General features: G+C 35.4%; 3 protein-coding genes across 3 annotated transcripts in view; 2 read left to right on the top strand and 1 right to left on the bottom strand.

The window, feature by feature from the left end:
• Positions 1–1,143, top strand: part of rbms2a (RNA binding motif, single stranded interacting protein 2a) — a 79,172-nt gene extending 78,029 nt beyond the window's left edge. Inside the window, exon 14 of the mRNA XM_077204500.1 lies at positions 770–1,143. The gene's annotated coding sequence lies outside the window, so the exon portion shown is untranslated. The remainder of the gene's footprint in view (positions 1–769) is intronic.
• Positions 1–16,731, top strand: part of hoxc6b (homeobox C6b) — a 357,188-nt gene that overhangs the window by 72,213 nt on the left and 268,244 nt on the right. The window lies entirely within an intron of this gene.
• faim2b (Fas apoptotic inhibitory molecule 2b) lies at positions 7,787–13,704 on the bottom strand. Its single transcript, XM_077204504.1, has 12 exons — positions 13,605–13,704; positions 12,643–12,706; positions 12,486–12,562; positions 12,331–12,395; positions 11,706–11,759; positions 11,544–11,594; positions 11,421–11,460; positions 10,856–10,893; positions 10,663–10,750; positions 10,402–10,497; positions 8,790–8,843; positions 7,787–8,689 (listed from the first exon to the last, which is right to left on the bottom strand). Exons 1-12 carry the CDS (start codon positions 13,617–13,619, stop codon positions 8,540–8,542), a joined length of 792 nt encoding a protein of 263 aa, XP_077060619.1. The 5' UTR covers positions 13,620–13,704; the 3' UTR covers positions 7,787–8,539.

The following is a 16,731-nucleotide window of genomic DNA, read 5'->3' as shown; positions in this document are numbered from 1 at the left end:
CATGTTAGCAACACATTAAGACATGTTAGGAATGTCCTGATTAATGCTAGAAACATGCTAGCAACACGTTAAAACATTCTAGCAATGTGTTAAATAATGTTAGAAACACACTATCAGTGTGCTGAATCATGTGGGAAGCATGTTAAAACATTCTAGCAATGTGCTAATTCATGTTAGAAATATTCCAAAACCATGATAAATCATACTAGCAACATGTTAACAGTGTGCTACTACGTTATGCTATCTATGTGCCAAATCATGTTAACAATGTTAAAACATGACAGCAAAACACTTTTTAACATGTTATCTTGTTAATTTATGATAGCAATGTGCTAAAACATGCTAGCAATGTGCTTATTCATGATAAAAATGATAACCTTGTGATACATCATTTTAGCAACATGTTAAAACATTTTAGCAATGTGCTAATTCATCCTAGAAACATACTAACAACATGTTAGAAATGTTAGCAACATACTAGCATTGTGTTAAATGTTAGCAACATACTTGTAATGTGTTGGAACATGCTAGCTAATTGGTAAAACATGTTAGAAATATGCTAAAAACATGCTAAAACATAACCATGTGTTAAAACATGTTATAAACATGTTAGCAATGAGTTAATAGAAAATTGGCAAATCTGAATTACGGTTTTTACAAGGCACTACATATAATCTCTCTGTCACTCTCCCTCCCTCTCTCTCTCTCTCTCTCTCTCTCTCTCTCTCTCTCTCTCTCTCTCTCTCTCTCTCTCTCTCTCTCTCCGCAGGTGCTCTACTGTTCTGTGGACAATGGAAATCTCTCTGTGAGATTTGCAGATTTCCACAGATGAAGAGTAGCAGAGGGGATACGGATGACAAAAGGAGCTTGTATCTTTTGTAGAACAGAGTCTGAGAAGGACGTCACTCATCTTTTGTTCAACTCCTCTCTCTTCAGGTGTCACTCGGCCAACAGTGGGAGACTGTGCAAAAGAGCTATCCATTCATCTATTTTGATAACAAAACCGAAAAAGCATAAAAAACAAAGATAATTTAGAAAAGGCTAAGGAAAACACAATGTGTTCTTCTTTGCACGTAATGGCAAATTCTTATTTTTAAGAACTAATTCTTTAATATGGGAGGATGAGAAAAGAGAAAGTAAAAACATGTCTTTTATGTTTTTTTTGTAAAATATGCAACCTTTTATTTTTTAGACTTGTTCCTTTTTTTCTTCCGTCAGCAGCAGTAAGATATTTTTGTAAAGATTTAGATGCAAACAGTGCATTTTTTGTCCTATTTTTGAGTTTGCTATGTGATGTTCTGCTGAAGAAACCATTTAAAGCCACTTCTTCATGTCGTACCATTTTTAAGAATCTATAAAGAAATAGTGATAAAATCACTCTAATTCGATCATCACTTCTCCGAAAGCATCAGACAATCATTAAAGGGATAGTTCACCCAAAAATGTAAATTCTGTCAGTATTTACTCTCCCTCATGTTGTTCAACCCCGTAAGACCTTCGTTCATCTTCGGAACACGAATTAAGATATTTTTGATGAAATCTGAGAGCTGGATCACTCCTCCATAGGCTTCTAAGGGATTGAACTTGGCAGCCCCGAAAAGTTATTAAAGACATCATTAAAATAGTAGTTAAAGTAACTACAGTGTCTCAATCTTAAGTTTATCAAGCGACGAGAATACTTTTTGTGCGCAAAAACCAACAAAAATAACGACTTTATTTCAACTATTAATTTCCTTCTCTGTGGGCCTCGAGTCAGTACACTAGTGTAACAGCGTAGCCCTTCTGTTTTTGTAGTACACACGCATCACACACATGACCAGCGTCGGCCAATAGTGAGCCTACGTGTGACGTAGCTCTACGCTGTTACACTAGTGTACTGACTCGAGGCCCACAGAGAAGGAAATGAATAGTTGAAATAAAGTCGTTATTTTTGTTGGTTTTTGCGCACAAAAAGTATTCTCGTCGTTCGATAAACTTAAGATTGAGCCACTGTAGTCACTTGGACTATTTTAACGGTGTCTTTAATAACTTTTCGGGGCCGGCAAGTTCAATCCCTTAAAAGCCTATGGAGGAGTGATCCAGCTCTCAGATTTCATCAAAAATATCTTAATTCCTGTTCCGAAGATAAACGAAGGTCTTACGCGGTTGAACAACATGAGGGAGAGTAAATACTGACAGAATTTTCATTTTTGGGTGAACTATCCCTTTAAATTATTATTTATTGAAATAATTATCTTTTTTGGTACATACCAGGGCAATACAGATTTGTCTTTCAAGTTCATATGAACTATTAGATGCAGAAATAGATAGAATATCTGATATTGTGAGATTATCCGGTTATTTTTCAATGCGCTTCAAGCTTTTTTAAACATAGTAATTGACATGAACCAGATTTTTGTAGAAATGTGTTTTATGAGGGGCATTTTAAATCTAATGATTACCTGTGAAACAGTTTGTGCCTAACGTTAGCCTACAGTGTTCAGAATCAAGTCATTTTTATTTAAAAAAAAGTATAATTAATCATTTTAGAGTTAAACTTCTGTCTCCTCCCTTCATACTTTAGCTAAAATGCAATTTTTTGGTGTATGTATTGCCACCAAATATTTCAGGTTTCCAAAAGCGTTGGAAATATGAATTGTAATGTACATAGTGTTTCATAAATATATTTCATTGGCTTACAGTACGAAGGTCTAGAGAAAGTGACATTAAGTGGTTTGTTAGAATCAAAAATATTTCATAAAAGTGATGATAACATATTGACTTGATGAAGCTTCTCAATACAGGACTGCCATAAATCAGCAATCTTTCTTCATGCTGTAATAAAGCATAAAGCAGATATGTAATCAAACTCACCTGTCATTTTGGTAGACTTGAAGGAAAGATTTGCCATTATTTTGTTTTACTGGTATGAATCAATTAAACACATGCAGTGGGGCAAAATAACAATGACAGGGGATGAAAATCAAGTCATTTGTCTTTATCTGGCCTGTAAGGTTCATTGTTATGCAGTTTTATTCAGTATTTTTGTCTCGTTTTCAAGTCACAATACCTAAACATACTAAAAGGAGACTCCGTCATGAATTATATATATATATATATATATATATATATATATATATATATATATATATATATATGCTGCGCTGGCCGATATGGCAGACATTTTGGACTTGTTTAGTGATGGGCGAAACACGGCTTTGTGAAGATTCAAAACCTTTGTGAATCATTTGTTTCGGACCAGTGATTCGGAACGCGTATCAAGCTGCCGAAGCATTGTGATTTCAGTAAACAAGGCTTCGTTACATCACAACTGTCTAGAAATGTTTCTAAATTTCCATGGTTCGACTTCGACATTTCAAAATGAGAATTGTAGTTAAAAGTCACTTATTGGCCTGATTATCTAAGTTCTTAAACAAATTTAATATAATAGCACATATTATAAAGGCACTTCATATTTAATGGTGTTCGATTCATAGATGCCACCTACGTCACTACCAAATAGAAGCCGCCATATTTATATTTATACTTTATAAAGATGGCGGCGCAAAGCTACAGTGACATCATGTGACCCGAACAAATATTTTGTTAATTGCATTTAATAGATTATACTTTAAATAAAACATTTGCTTTTGGTTTCTAAAAGTTTTGATGCATGTTTTGGCTGAGTTCTCGCTGTATTTTCACTGTTCTGAACAGCAGGGGTCACCAGTGTGTGGCGTTTCGAGCGATTCAAACCAGTGAATCATTTTGTGAATCAGTTGGTTCAAAGTTTAGAAAAGCTTTGTTTCTCCCATCACTAGTCATGTGATCTAAAATTGTTGGCCTAATTGAGTCATCCTACTTGATGTATAAGAAAAACAGTGTAATTTTTTTCCGAAAGTAATATTAATTGTTTTAGTCGTCCTTTTTTGCATTATTGTGTGTATTTGATTGTTTTAGGTGCAATAAGCTGTAAAAAAGAGCTCAGTTTATTACTGAGAGGCGGCTTTATGTGCTGCACTTTGGGTGTGATCTCAAAACCTGCGGGAACGAGTCAAATTATGCGCAATCCCACGCTGAAATTCAAGCCCTGTAACACCAACAATATTCATCCGGAGCAAATGAAACGAGTGAGTGAGGAGAGGCGGGTTTGTGTGTCACTCGCTGTAGGAGAGAGAGAGAGAGAGAGAGAGAGATCTATTCTGCGGAAAATGAGTATTCAGTAACACTACATTGCACTCAGTTTATTATTTCAGATGCCTTTTTAAAAGTCTAGTACTGAATAAATGTATATATTTAGTATAAAATTCAACCCGCTAAAGTGGCAAGTAGTGCTCTGCTGAAATACACACGCATTCGGAGAGTTGGCGGATGTTAATGTCAAGCCCTGATTATAACACTATTGGTCAGAAAAATACACAAGGTTCCAGATATATTCTCTTGTACACGTTTGCCTCAGTTTCTCGGCTGTTTATCTCTTCAGTGAACACAAGACCACAGCGCTGATGAATGAGCGTGTGTTGTGTGGTTATGGATGCAGTGTGTGGCTTCATCAGGTCGAGTGTTATCATGGCTTTGGTAGTTTGTAGAATGCCTTTTGCTATGGTGCTGGGATTAAACATGAACAGCAGGAACAACTAGGATTAGGATGAAGAAGGACAGAAGCGGTTCTTCAGTGCTTTCTTCCTTCATGCTGCTGTTTTTATCGTCCGACTGAGATTCGCTGTAGTGTTCGGTCTTTAGATGATGAGGATTCCTCCGCTTGTGTGTGTGTGTGTGTTGCTGTTCCTTTCTAAATCCCTGATTCATAGGATTTTTTGGGAATTTGTTTGTGTGCAAATGAAGAACATTTTCTTGAGTTTCTTTCATGTTCTTCGTGTCTTTCTCTGTGCAGTTTGTTGTTGTACTTGAAATTTACTGTCCTGGTCAATCATGATGCACTTCTAAAAGAGTTTGAATATCCGAAATGAAAGCTTTGATGTCATTGATAATCTAAAAAGAGTGTATATTTACTCATGGTTCCACATGAGTTGTTTTTGTACCTTGTACCTTTTTTGTGTGGCTCTTCTATAGGATATAAACACAAGGGCTTCTATCACACTGAAGGGCTCATGATGCAGCTGTTACTTCTTCTCTTGGTGCTTTTACATGTCATGAATGTAAAGCCATGACCTTGAGCTGAAAACTGTTCAATGGTTTTCATAAAGAGACTCTTTTACATAAAAATATCTTGTAGCTACTAGGATAGGTTGAAATTATATTCAAAGAACGTTGTGTTACTGAAATGGATCTATACCTCTTTTACCGTTTACTGAGATTCACACGTTTGGCAGTGACTGAAATCTTCATGCCATCCAAAGAATTGATTCATTCCTGCAACCAAAGATATCAATGCCACCAAGATTCAACATGGCTTTACAGTTAAAAAACAGTCGTTTCTTACTGAAAAATATGATATGAATGATCATGGAGATGATGAGATTTGAAATAGCATGAGTTAGTTGGTTATGGCAATGATCAAGTGTTTTTCCCCTTCTATTTCTTTGACTTCTCATCCTTTCCCACTTTGTCAATGTGATTTTATTGGTGATGTTTTAAGTTTTGACAACGCTATGTCTAAAGATATTTCTCAAATGATACCATGCACCTCATGAAGGAACACAGGATTTTTTTCTGGTTATTAAGCTTGCTAAATCATATCATCCATTACAAATACAAAACATGAAACACGGTTTTGAAACTTTGAAATGATAACAAATCAGATTCATTGCATATCTTAACTGTTATATCTTTCTCAGCAACTGGGATGATACGGAATCAGTTCAATTTGCATGATTTCATCGATTTCCAATGAATAGCTGCTAATATTTTGAACAGCTCATTTCATAGTTTCAAAATGTATTGCTGCTAACATGGGGTGTTCAAGCTGTTCACCAGACAGAGCCATAAACAACAGAAGCATCAGCCGGTATCACTAGTGGAGTTCAGAGGTCAGAGTTTGGGTTTAGTTGTATTGGGTCGGTAGATGTCTAGATCCACAGAAACAGCTCGTCATATAGCCATGCGCTATGGTTGAGTTGTGATTATTGAACAAATGGCTTGTCTCTTGAACAGCTTTTTTTAAACATAATCTTTATTTATACAGTCACACATTTTGTACAGATAGCTGAAGAAACAGTTTGATGGTTTGTCTGCATGTAAACCAGAGTTTCTAGCCGGTAAATTGTCTTCCTGTGCCACGGTTTCTGATATTCTGTTACTGTTTTTTTGTTTTGACAAAAAAAAAAGCATCTTCTGTTTGTTTTTACTTTTTTTAAAAGCTGATCTCCTGGATTTCTTTTTTTAATAAAATCTTGTTTGTATTTCGTTGGTTGTTTTTTTTTTTAATTCATTCACAGCATTTTCACCTACTGTAATAACATCAAAACATCAGCTTCAGTTTTTTTTAGGTTGATTTTTTTTATAAATTGTGAGGAATCATATGCTCTTTTCATTTTCATTGAACTTTATAATTATGTATTTATAATTACGTTACCACCATCTAAATTCGACTACATATAGACTAGTGCTGTCAAATCAATTAATCGCACCTAACGTACGTTTTTTTTTTATTGTGTGTGTGTGTGTGTGTGTGTGTGTGTGTGTGTGTGTGTGTGTGTGTGTGTGTGTGTGTGTGTGTGTGTGTAGACGTACATATATACACTATATTGCCAAAGGTATTGGGACACCCCTCCAAATCATTGAATTCTGGTGTTGAGATCACTTCCATGGCCACAGTTGTATAACTCAAGCTCCTAGGCATGAAGACACTTCTACAAACATGTGTGAAAGAACAGGTCGCTCTCAGGAGCTCAGTGAATTCAAGCTTGGTGCCGTGATAGGTTGCCATCTGTGGAACAAGTCCATTCGTGAAATTTCCTCACTACTAAATATTCCAGTTAACTGCTAGTGGTATTCTAACAAAGTGGAAGCAATTGGGAACAACAGCAACTCAGCCACGAAGTTGAAGGGCATGTAAAATCCCAGAGCGGAGTCAGCGCATGCTGAGGAACACTTTCTGCAGAGTCAATATCTACAGACCTCCAAACTTCGTGTGGCCTTCAGATTAGCTCAAGAACAGTGCGTAGAGCTTCATGGAATGGGTTTCCATGTCCGAGCAGCTGCAGCCAAGCCTTACATCACCGAGTGCAATGCAAAGCAGTGGTGTAAAGCCCGCGCCACTGGACTCTAGAGCAGTGAGACGTGTTCTCTGCAGTGACCAATCACGCTTCTCTGTCTGGCAATCCGATGGACGAGTCTGGGTTTGACGGTTGCCTGGAGAACGGTATTTGCCAAGTGTGAAGTTTGCTGGAGGGGGGATTATGGTGTGGGGTTGTTTTTCAGGGCTTGGGCTTGGCCCCTTACTTCCAGTGAAAGGAACTCTTAATGCTTCAGCATACCAACACATTTTGGACAATTTCATGCTCCCAACTTTGTGGGAACAGTTTGGGGATTTTCCTGTTCCAGCATGACTGCGCACCAGTGCACAAAGCAGGTCCATAAAGACATGGATGAGCGAGTTTGGTGTGGAGGATCTTGACTGCCCCGCACAGGGTCCTGGCCTCGACCCGACAGAACAGCTTTGGGATGAATAGAGCGGAGACTGCGAGCCAACATCAGTGCCTGACTGTGTGTTCGTTCTTCTTCTTTTCTCTGTTCTTTCTAGTTTTCTCATACTCGTTAGTAAATTGGCAAGTTGCCTTATGTTGCTAAGTATTAACAGCTCTAATCAAGAAACGTATGTTAGTATTAGGTCAAAAATAAATCATTGTACATCATGCCTCCCTGATGCCACAGTTTAATATCTACTTATCAATTACATTCATAGACAAAAATACAAAGTGCTTATTGAAGACAGGTTGGTCATATGCAAGCAGAAGTGCTGCAGTACATTATGGGTATCCAGAATTGATGAACTGTCAAATACAGAACAACATATATGTGAAAGTTACAGAAATACATTGCATTATGAAAAATTACATGCAATACACAATGACAAAGAGTGATCATTCAAAATTGTATGACATTTTCAAATTATATTTAGTCATTGCTTGTTTTTCACTGTTTGTTGACACGCAACATTCATACAAAAAACTGATGAAACAGTATTAAATAATAGAGCTTAATATAAACTCTTCATTTGAGCTTTCTGAACCAGCTGAGTGAAACCAGTTATGAACACACAGACTAACATCATCTGGCATAAGCAAAAGGCTTTTTTCTTCATTTTTGTGGCCAAAATACAAACCCACATGTGATGCACATTTTTAATCTTAATTTGTGTTATTAATTTAAATGTTATCCAAATTAAACAGTCTCAGTCATATTAAATGTTTTAGATTTTGACCTTTGAATAAATTAACACACAAAGCACATATTTACATTACCTGAGAAAACACTTTTACAGTGTTGATTTTCCTTAAACCTAATGAAACATAAAAGGCCACATACACTGGGTTTGCAGAACAGTTTGGAACATTAATATTGTATGTGATGCAGAATATTACTACACAAGTGTGGCTCATTCTCGACCATTCCCAAACAACTGCAGCAGGAACGTGAACAAGTACACGACATCCAGGTAGAGACTCAGAGTGGCGAAGATGTATTCTTCAGGACTCATGGCGTATTGCTTGTTCCCCATCAGCAGCTGCAAATCAAAGGCTAGAAACTGAGACAGGAGAGACAGAGACTCAGGTCAGTCCACATTATATCACCTTAATCCTCATTATTTAAAACCATAATCCTTTATTGACTAATCTGCTTCTCACCATGGTGAACACCACAGCTCCTATGCTGGCATAGACCGCATGTAACCAGGGGACCTTTAAAAAGAGAAACAGTTAGAAGGCCACTAGAATCTAATCTAGGACAGATAATGGTTTTGTACAGATTGGGACTGGTATTATTAGCCAGAATCTAAAAATACAGTCCAACTTTTAAATTTAATTCATTTGGTTACACGTTTTTTTAAATTACTGAATTAAAATTCTCTCTCTTCTCCGTAATATAGTCACTTAGACGTGCACTCATGTATGGGAACCAGTGTTGAGCATAACGCATTACAAGGAACATGAGTTAACGAGGAAAGTAATGCATTACTTTTAATTTTGCAACAAAATATTTTTTTTTCTAATTTTAGGTACATTTTTTAAATAAGTAATGCAAGTTACTTTGTTTTCCCTTGTATTGACTGACAGCTCTCCTGTCTGAGTTTTGTTGAGTGAACTCGTAAGTAAATAATCGAGAGTAAGTGCAGAGGCATTGTGTGTGAACATGAAGGCTATTGTAGATCTACACTAAATGTGAGCATTTACTCGTCTCACTTGAACAGAAAAAATATTCTTCAAAATGAATAAAAACAGAGAAAGGCAAACTCAGAATATTATGTGAACCTCCTATAATTAAATATGTTAAATTACACAGATATACTTTATGTATGTAATCTCACTTTATTGACCAATGTCTTTGCTGCTGAACTTTGATGAATCAATTAGGGGGAAAAAAGATTAAGTTAAACATCATATTTGTGTTTAATTTTTCTTTGTTTTTATTGCTGAAGTAAGTTCTGTATCACAGAATGACATCACCGCTGAAAGGTTTGTCTGAGTGGCGCCCTCTACTGTACAGGCATTTCCTTCAGCCTGAGAATTATTCATTCCACTTTTGGGGCCCTATTTTAAGGATCTAAGCACATGGTCTAAAGCGCACGGCGTAAGAGCATTTAGTACGTGTCCGAATCCATTTTTTCCAGTTTAACGACGGGAAAAATGGTCGGCGCTCCCGGCGCATAGTCTAAAAGGGTTGTCTCTATTCTCTTAATGAGTAATGGGTGTGTTTTGGGCGTAACGTGAAATAAACCAATCAGAGTCTCTTCTCCCATTCCCTTTAAAAGACAGTCGTGCTTACGCCATGGCGGATTCGCTATTTACAATACATGAAGGAATTTGCAAGCAGAAAAACTGAATGCTTCACTACCATGCAGACCATCTACAGGACAAAGTGTACGCGCGTTGTGGACCCGCCTATAGGGCACATTACTAATGCGCTCTTTAAATAACAAAAAATATTGCGCAGTTTATTTCAGTTCCTCAAAGTAACAATGCGCCTGAACACACTCGTTTTCAGACCAGCAGCCCATAGGCGCAAATGCATTTGCTATTTAAACAACGTGGCGCAGGACGCGAAAATGATAACAAATAAATGATATATTTGTTAACTAAGTTACCTAATTAGTTACTTTTTTAGGGAGTCACGCAATATTATAATGCATTGCATTTAAATGTAACTTTCCCCAACACTGGTCCTGAACTCTATTTATTCAATACAGTGGGAAGCTCAGTGAGGTTTTACTATAGTTTACTTTTACTTTCTGATACTTACATAGCCAAAGGGAACCACGCATCCCATGACAATAGCACAGAAAAACATGACCATACACAAAATGAAGAGAAGACCTTGGTATGAGGTGATGTCAATCTATAGAGACAAAACATTATATTATTGTATTTTGGATGTATAAACTATTGTAATTTAAAGCAATATTGCTTTATAAAAGCAATATGATAAAATACACCAATGTTCACTAAAAATGTAAATTTAGTAATATTAATGATCAGAATAATTCTTTCATCAGTTGCTCACCTTGCTCTGAAAGCTGAAGATGGTGACGCACAGAAACACGGTGGCAGTGATGCCAATGCACAGCATCACAGACTTGGTGTTGTAGAAACTGTAGGAAAAATGACCGTTATGGTCAGTAGATATTAAACATATCATGTGGAATTTAGAAAAACAAGTTTGCAAACATGCAAACACGTAACAGATATGTCATTACCTGGAGATAAAACCCAACATGGAAGCCATGCTCAGAGTCTTTGTTTGCACAAGGTTCACAAAAGCATGCAAAATAAATGACAGCGGAAAAAAGGAGGAAGAAAACAGTCAAAGGGCATTTAATTATAGTAATGCAGTGAAATGCAAACATTTTAAGTATGGCTCTAAAATGATTTTTGGGCTACTGTAGACATTGGTTATTAAGACAAAAGGCAAACCTGTACTTTACACTCTTAAAAATAAAGGTTCCAAGAGGAAGTTTTGGGAGTGATGCTGAAGAAGAACCATTGGCTCCTCAAAGAACATTCCAGCGCTCACTTCTTAAAAGAATGTTTCCTTTTTCTCAGTGTGAAGAACATTTGAATAATCTAAAGAACGTTGGTGCATTTGAAAGGTTCTCCATGGATGTTAAAGTTTCTTCATGAAACCATTGATGCCAATAAAGAACTTTTATTTTGAAGAGTGTACTTGAGGTGAGGGTCTGTTTTATTTTAGCATGTAAGTATTTCATTATAATAAAGTCAAAGTTGATGACATTTTGAATGTGTCTTTAAACAGATACTCACAAAGATTGTAAGCAGAATAAAATTCCATGGAAACTTCCTCCTATAATACAGAAACGATACGATTATTTTACGATGTGTTTTCCTGCTTATTTCTCATAGAATAAGTGTATCACCACAACTGACCTCAAATCACCACAGCAAACCAATGTGATATATGTGACGAGAAACAGAAGACTGCGAAACACAAACATAATGGTTAAGTTAAAGATCATGGGATTTAATACCTAAATGAGGAACATTTTAAAGCATTTATGGCCATATTTTTAAATAACTGATATTACGTACTTGGACATGGAGTATAAAATCGGATGTGTTTGAATGTACATCCTCACCGGAGCACTGAGGAAAACAGAGGAAAACAGGTTAGGAGTGTCAAAAATCAATACTTAATATAGTACGCTTACACTTAACTCATATAACACACTGTTCGGTTCGATTTTTTTTTTTCTTGTTTGAAGTCTTGTTTGCTCACCAAGTCAAAACACTAAACTCAGTAATATTGTGAAATATTATTGCAGTTTAAAATAACTGTGCTCTATGTGAATGTATGTTAAAATGTGATCAAAGCTGCATTGTCTAAAAAAGTGGGCGTATTTAGTCCTAAGTATAGTACTGGAATAGCACACTTACAAGTATACTCCTTGTACATTGATATTATAATTACTACATAAGGTATACTTAAAAATATACTTGAACTTTACTTGAGTATACTTAATAAAATGAACTTGAAGTATACTTATTTTTTGTAAGGATTATCAATGTTGACAAGAGTTGTGCTGCTTCATATTTTTGTTTGTAATCTTTTGTTCAATCTTTTGAAAAGTGTAATGTGTCCTTGCTGACTAAAAGTATGAATTTCTTTCCAGTAATAATAATCTATCTTTGAACAGTATGCAGTATTTGGACTCACTGGAACGTGAAGAGAGCGATGACAGCGACTGTTGAGAAGAGCTGCAGCATCAGAATGGAATAAACCTGACAGAAATGACAAGACACATGTTTATTACAAGCATTTTGATTTGATAATCCTCAATACATATTTAAGTTTAATATTTAAATCGTCACCTTTCGTATAAAGATTCGTCTAATAAACTTGTCATCCCAGGAAAAAGTTCCTTCACCGTAGTAGTAACCAGGACATCCTGCAAAAGGGAAAATAAATGAATAAATATGACCAGAAATATATATTTGACAATATTTGTGAGAATGCTATGATTAGTACCCGCGTTGGCCTCGTCGTAGCTTGGCGGCATGTTTCCTTCCACAGTCTGGACCGTTGGGGAAATCTGGGAAAACAAACAGATTTGGAAAATATTGAAGGCATGTAATATAGAGGCCAATATCATTGATAATAATTATTTAACTCACTTTGACACTTTGGTTATAAAATACTCTGAGTAAACTTTAATCTTTGATTAGATTATTGTTTATGGATACGAGTCTAGAGATTACCTGACCTGTGCAAATGAAACCATGAAATACAGGACATATTGTCTTATGAAAAAGAACATTTAGATTGTGTGTATGAATGCAATATATAATACAGTGGGTTTAATTTTAAAATTCTTTAGTAGAATAAAACTGTTCATTTTTTTATGTCTCTGTAAAGACAGAAGCTTGATCTATAAATAGTGGTATTAATCTCCTTATGGAAATATTCCAGTAACGCACGCAGTGTTTTCTGAGGAACTACACACACTTCTGAAATCACATCCAATTCAGTTGATCAGTTTTAATGCCATTCAGTCAATTACATTTGAAACCATTATTTTATATGTTACTTTATTATATATATATTTTTTATTATATTGATATCATTACTTATAGATTAATTCAGCTTCACTTTATTTTCACAGTTTCCAGGCTTCACAGAAAGTCTTCTGATTTGTATTCTATTCTATTGTTATGTTATGATCTATTCTATTTTTGTTATGTTTTGTTATGTTACCTTATCTTATGTTGTTGTGTTCTATTCTATTCTATTCAATTGTTCTGATTTGTTCTATACTATTATTTTCCATTTTTCTGTTTTGTTCTGGTCTATTCTATTCTATTCTATTCCCCCTTCCATGTAAAGTGCTTTGAGTACCCAGAAAAGCGCTATATAAATGTAATGAATTATTAATATTATTATTCTATTCGATTCTATTCTATTCTATAGAAACTGATAAAACAATAGCTTACCTTTTTCTGTGTCATTGTCTGTGATGTTTTCCACCGATGTGAGGATACGCTGTGGTTCTCAGAGGAAAGCGGAGAGTTTCAGTCGGTCAGTGTGTGTGTGTGTGTGTGTGTGGAGATTTATAGTAGACTATCTATCCAGGCTAATCCCTCCAGCAGGGCTTTAGTTCATTCCAGCAACGTCTCAGCACTGGACGGCCTGATGGGATCGAGTGGGAATACACAAGCTTCATAACAGATCTTGGGCTTTCCTTGGACTTGTGATGCAACAGTTGTGCTATATTTAGAGTTATATAGCATGTTATGTATGTAGGACAAACCTGAAAGGAGAAATATAAATGATACATAAGTACATGTGATGATGACATATTATTCGAGTAGAAAATGTTGGAAAGGTGTGGGTTTGTCATGTCTTGTATTAGAAATATCTAAAAATTCAAGATACATTTAAATGTATCATTTAAGCTACTTAAAAGATACATTTAGGCTACTTGAGAAGCAAAATGTGTTGATATTGTGGTTTTCTGAAAAGAAAAGAAAAGAAACGAAAAGAAAAGAAAAGAAGTGAGTTTATTCTTAGAATAAGATCAAATATCAAGTTTGATCAAAAACAAGTTTATTTTTCTGACTCAATTGGCAGATATTAGTCCTTGTTTTAAGCATGAACTAACTGCAGTTTGATTCATTTTTCAGTAAAGAAAACTTAATATCTGAAGTCATTTTGCTTCTCAAGTAAATGTATCTTAATTGATTTAAGAATGTTTAGATATATTCGTACTGGAAAACATAAAATACCCTAACAATATTAAACAGAGGAAAATATCAATAAAAGAAAAGTAAAAAAATACTAACTTTTTTCATTCAAAATGTTAATATTTGCTGATAAAAATAAGTTAGAAATATGAAAAAGTTAATAATGCACACAGTACAGCTGGTGTCAGTAATTCCCTGTTCATTTCATTGTTCACAAATATTCAAAAGGAACACAAAAGGCTTATGGAACGGGCCATGTTTTTTAATATATTAAAAATGATAAATACAGGTATAGTGCTGTAGCATGATTGTACATCAAGAGACAGTAATTTATTTCCATGATAGTTTAATAGAAGAGGCCGGACAGCTTGTCATGAGGGATATGCACAATATGTGGGGCAAGTTGTCACAGCAAATAAAAGCATTTACGTTCGTAGACGTGTAATTTACATTCATAAAGTCTGTTCATAAACATTTAGCTGTTTCATTAAATGTTTTGAGATTCATATTGTTGATATGCTGCTTAAAAGCAAGTATAGGCAATAGCTATATCAATATGAGCATATGTGAGCATAAACACATCAACAATGTTATATGTTCTGTTATACAATAGTATTATTAGTAAGGAAGATTTAGTCTGTCAGGTTGTTGTTGGCCATGAGACTCATCTTTTGAAACGGTGACTTCATGCTTTAGTAAGCTGCTTCTGTAACGACTGCCAGTGTGTTAAGAATGTTAAAGGTTTAAGGGTTTATTTCAAGAAGCCTGCTTGTCAGTGGGCCAAACTATAGTAGCCTACGATAGCGGTTTATTTAAATGTGCTGGAGGAAAAGAAAGTTACATTTTATCAGTTCATACATTTCCTGTGATTCAAACCCAAGACCTTGCCGTTGTTTGAGCTACAGAAAGGTATTTTTCAAAGTCATGTCAGAAATATTTATGAAAGTTATGTCCTCTACGCTAACATGCTAGTTTGTCAGTAGAGGGCGCTCTTCAGTTTATTATGGCCTGGTTTCTGTCCAATAGTCATAACTTTTCTTGTAATAACCATGGGTAATAACTTACCAGAGTCCCCATAACATGGTTTTACTAGCGCAGGTTTTTTTACCCTCCATGTGTCGACACATTTCCGGTTGAAACAGGAAGTTGGGGTAGGACATTTTTGTCATGTTTTCCTAAAAAAAAGAAAGACTGTAAATCTGCAAATATGTGCAATAATAATTGTGATATTATATATAATAATAATATTTAATATTTTTGTCGACCTTTAAGATTTAAAATTGTTAACTCATTGATGTCATCTTTTAAATTTTTTCACTTTATTCAGATTTTTAGTCTTAGCCAAACATAAAATAGTTCCAGATGCAATTGATGAATTGTCTATGTTTCATTACTTGCTCAGCTTGCAACCTTTAAGAAACAGTAAAACATATTTTTAGAAATCATATTTAAAGACTTTATTCAAACTAATGTCTTTAATGTTAGCCCATTGTTAGCCAAATGTAGTATGGCACAGTAACCTCAAGAGGGCACACTTACTGTATTTAAATGCCATATCAAACATTATTTGAATGTACAATATTTATTTATTTATTTATTTGTGTATGATCTATTAATACTAACACTTTATTTTCTCTTCTCTATTTATAAAAAAAATGACGTATACTGCGTTAGACTGGGGAGGGTTACAGCACTTACATATTGTCGTCCTATTGTTAGTTTAACTGCTTCTATTGTTGTGCAGGTAAGTGAGGACCCAAAAGCGATTTAACAATAAACAGAGTCTTTAATGTAAACACAGGGAAGTCACGGATCTTCTTCAGATGTGGAAATGGAAAAATAAACAACCCGCAGAGAGGGCGACAAAAGAAACAAAAACTCTTTCTGATAATTACAAAAGAGCCTTTAGTCAAGTCAAGTCAAGTCATCCTCATTTATATAGCGCTTTTAACAATGTAGATTGTTTCAAAGCAGCTTTACAGAGATAAACATATAATTTAAGGTAACAGAGATTGGTTTGGTTTTATAGTGGCTCTTGAAAAAAAATTTTTCCAGCTAAAGTTAGTTTTGACTTTAGCAGCAGAGGGGAATAGCTGGGTTAGCGGCGACAGGCTGCAGGTCTCTCTGGGTAGGCGCGGGTCGTAGAGAAACAGTGGTACCTGATCTCTCGTAGCATCAGATAAACTGGACACAATACAAATTACAAGACGGTTAGCTGAGAACAGGTTGCACTTGCCAGGCGGATTCCAACAGTACAGGACAGGACAAGGGTGAAGCAATCGAGACGGTAGTTTGTTTCTAGCATGAGAAACTCAAACGAGAATCTGACAAAGAAAGAAGCAGGAATGGAGAGGGAAATAGAGACCTAATCAGAGGG

Source organism: Siphateles boraxobius, unplaced genomic scaffold (assembly GCF_051911475.1).
Source record: "Siphateles boraxobius isolate OS27281-9 unplaced genomic scaffold, OSU_SipBor_1 5, whole genome shotgun sequence".
Taxonomy (NCBI): domain Eukaryota; kingdom Metazoa; phylum Chordata; class Actinopteri; order Cypriniformes; family Leuciscidae; genus Siphateles; species Siphateles boraxobius.
This window is presented reverse-complemented; position numbering and strand designations above follow the sequence as displayed.

Excerpts from the sequence above, each read along its gene's own strand:
- faim2b (XM_077204504.1), bottom strand. Across the intron at positions 10,894-11,420 it reads TTATTCTGCTTACAATCTTT|ACTCTGAGCATGGCTTCCAT; the intron begins GTGAGTATCTGT and ends GTGCAAACAAAG. Across the intron at positions 8,690-8,789 it reads GAGCTGTGGTGTTCACCATG|TTTCTAGCCTTTGATTTGCA; the intron begins GTGAGAAGCAGA and ends CTCCTGTCTCAG.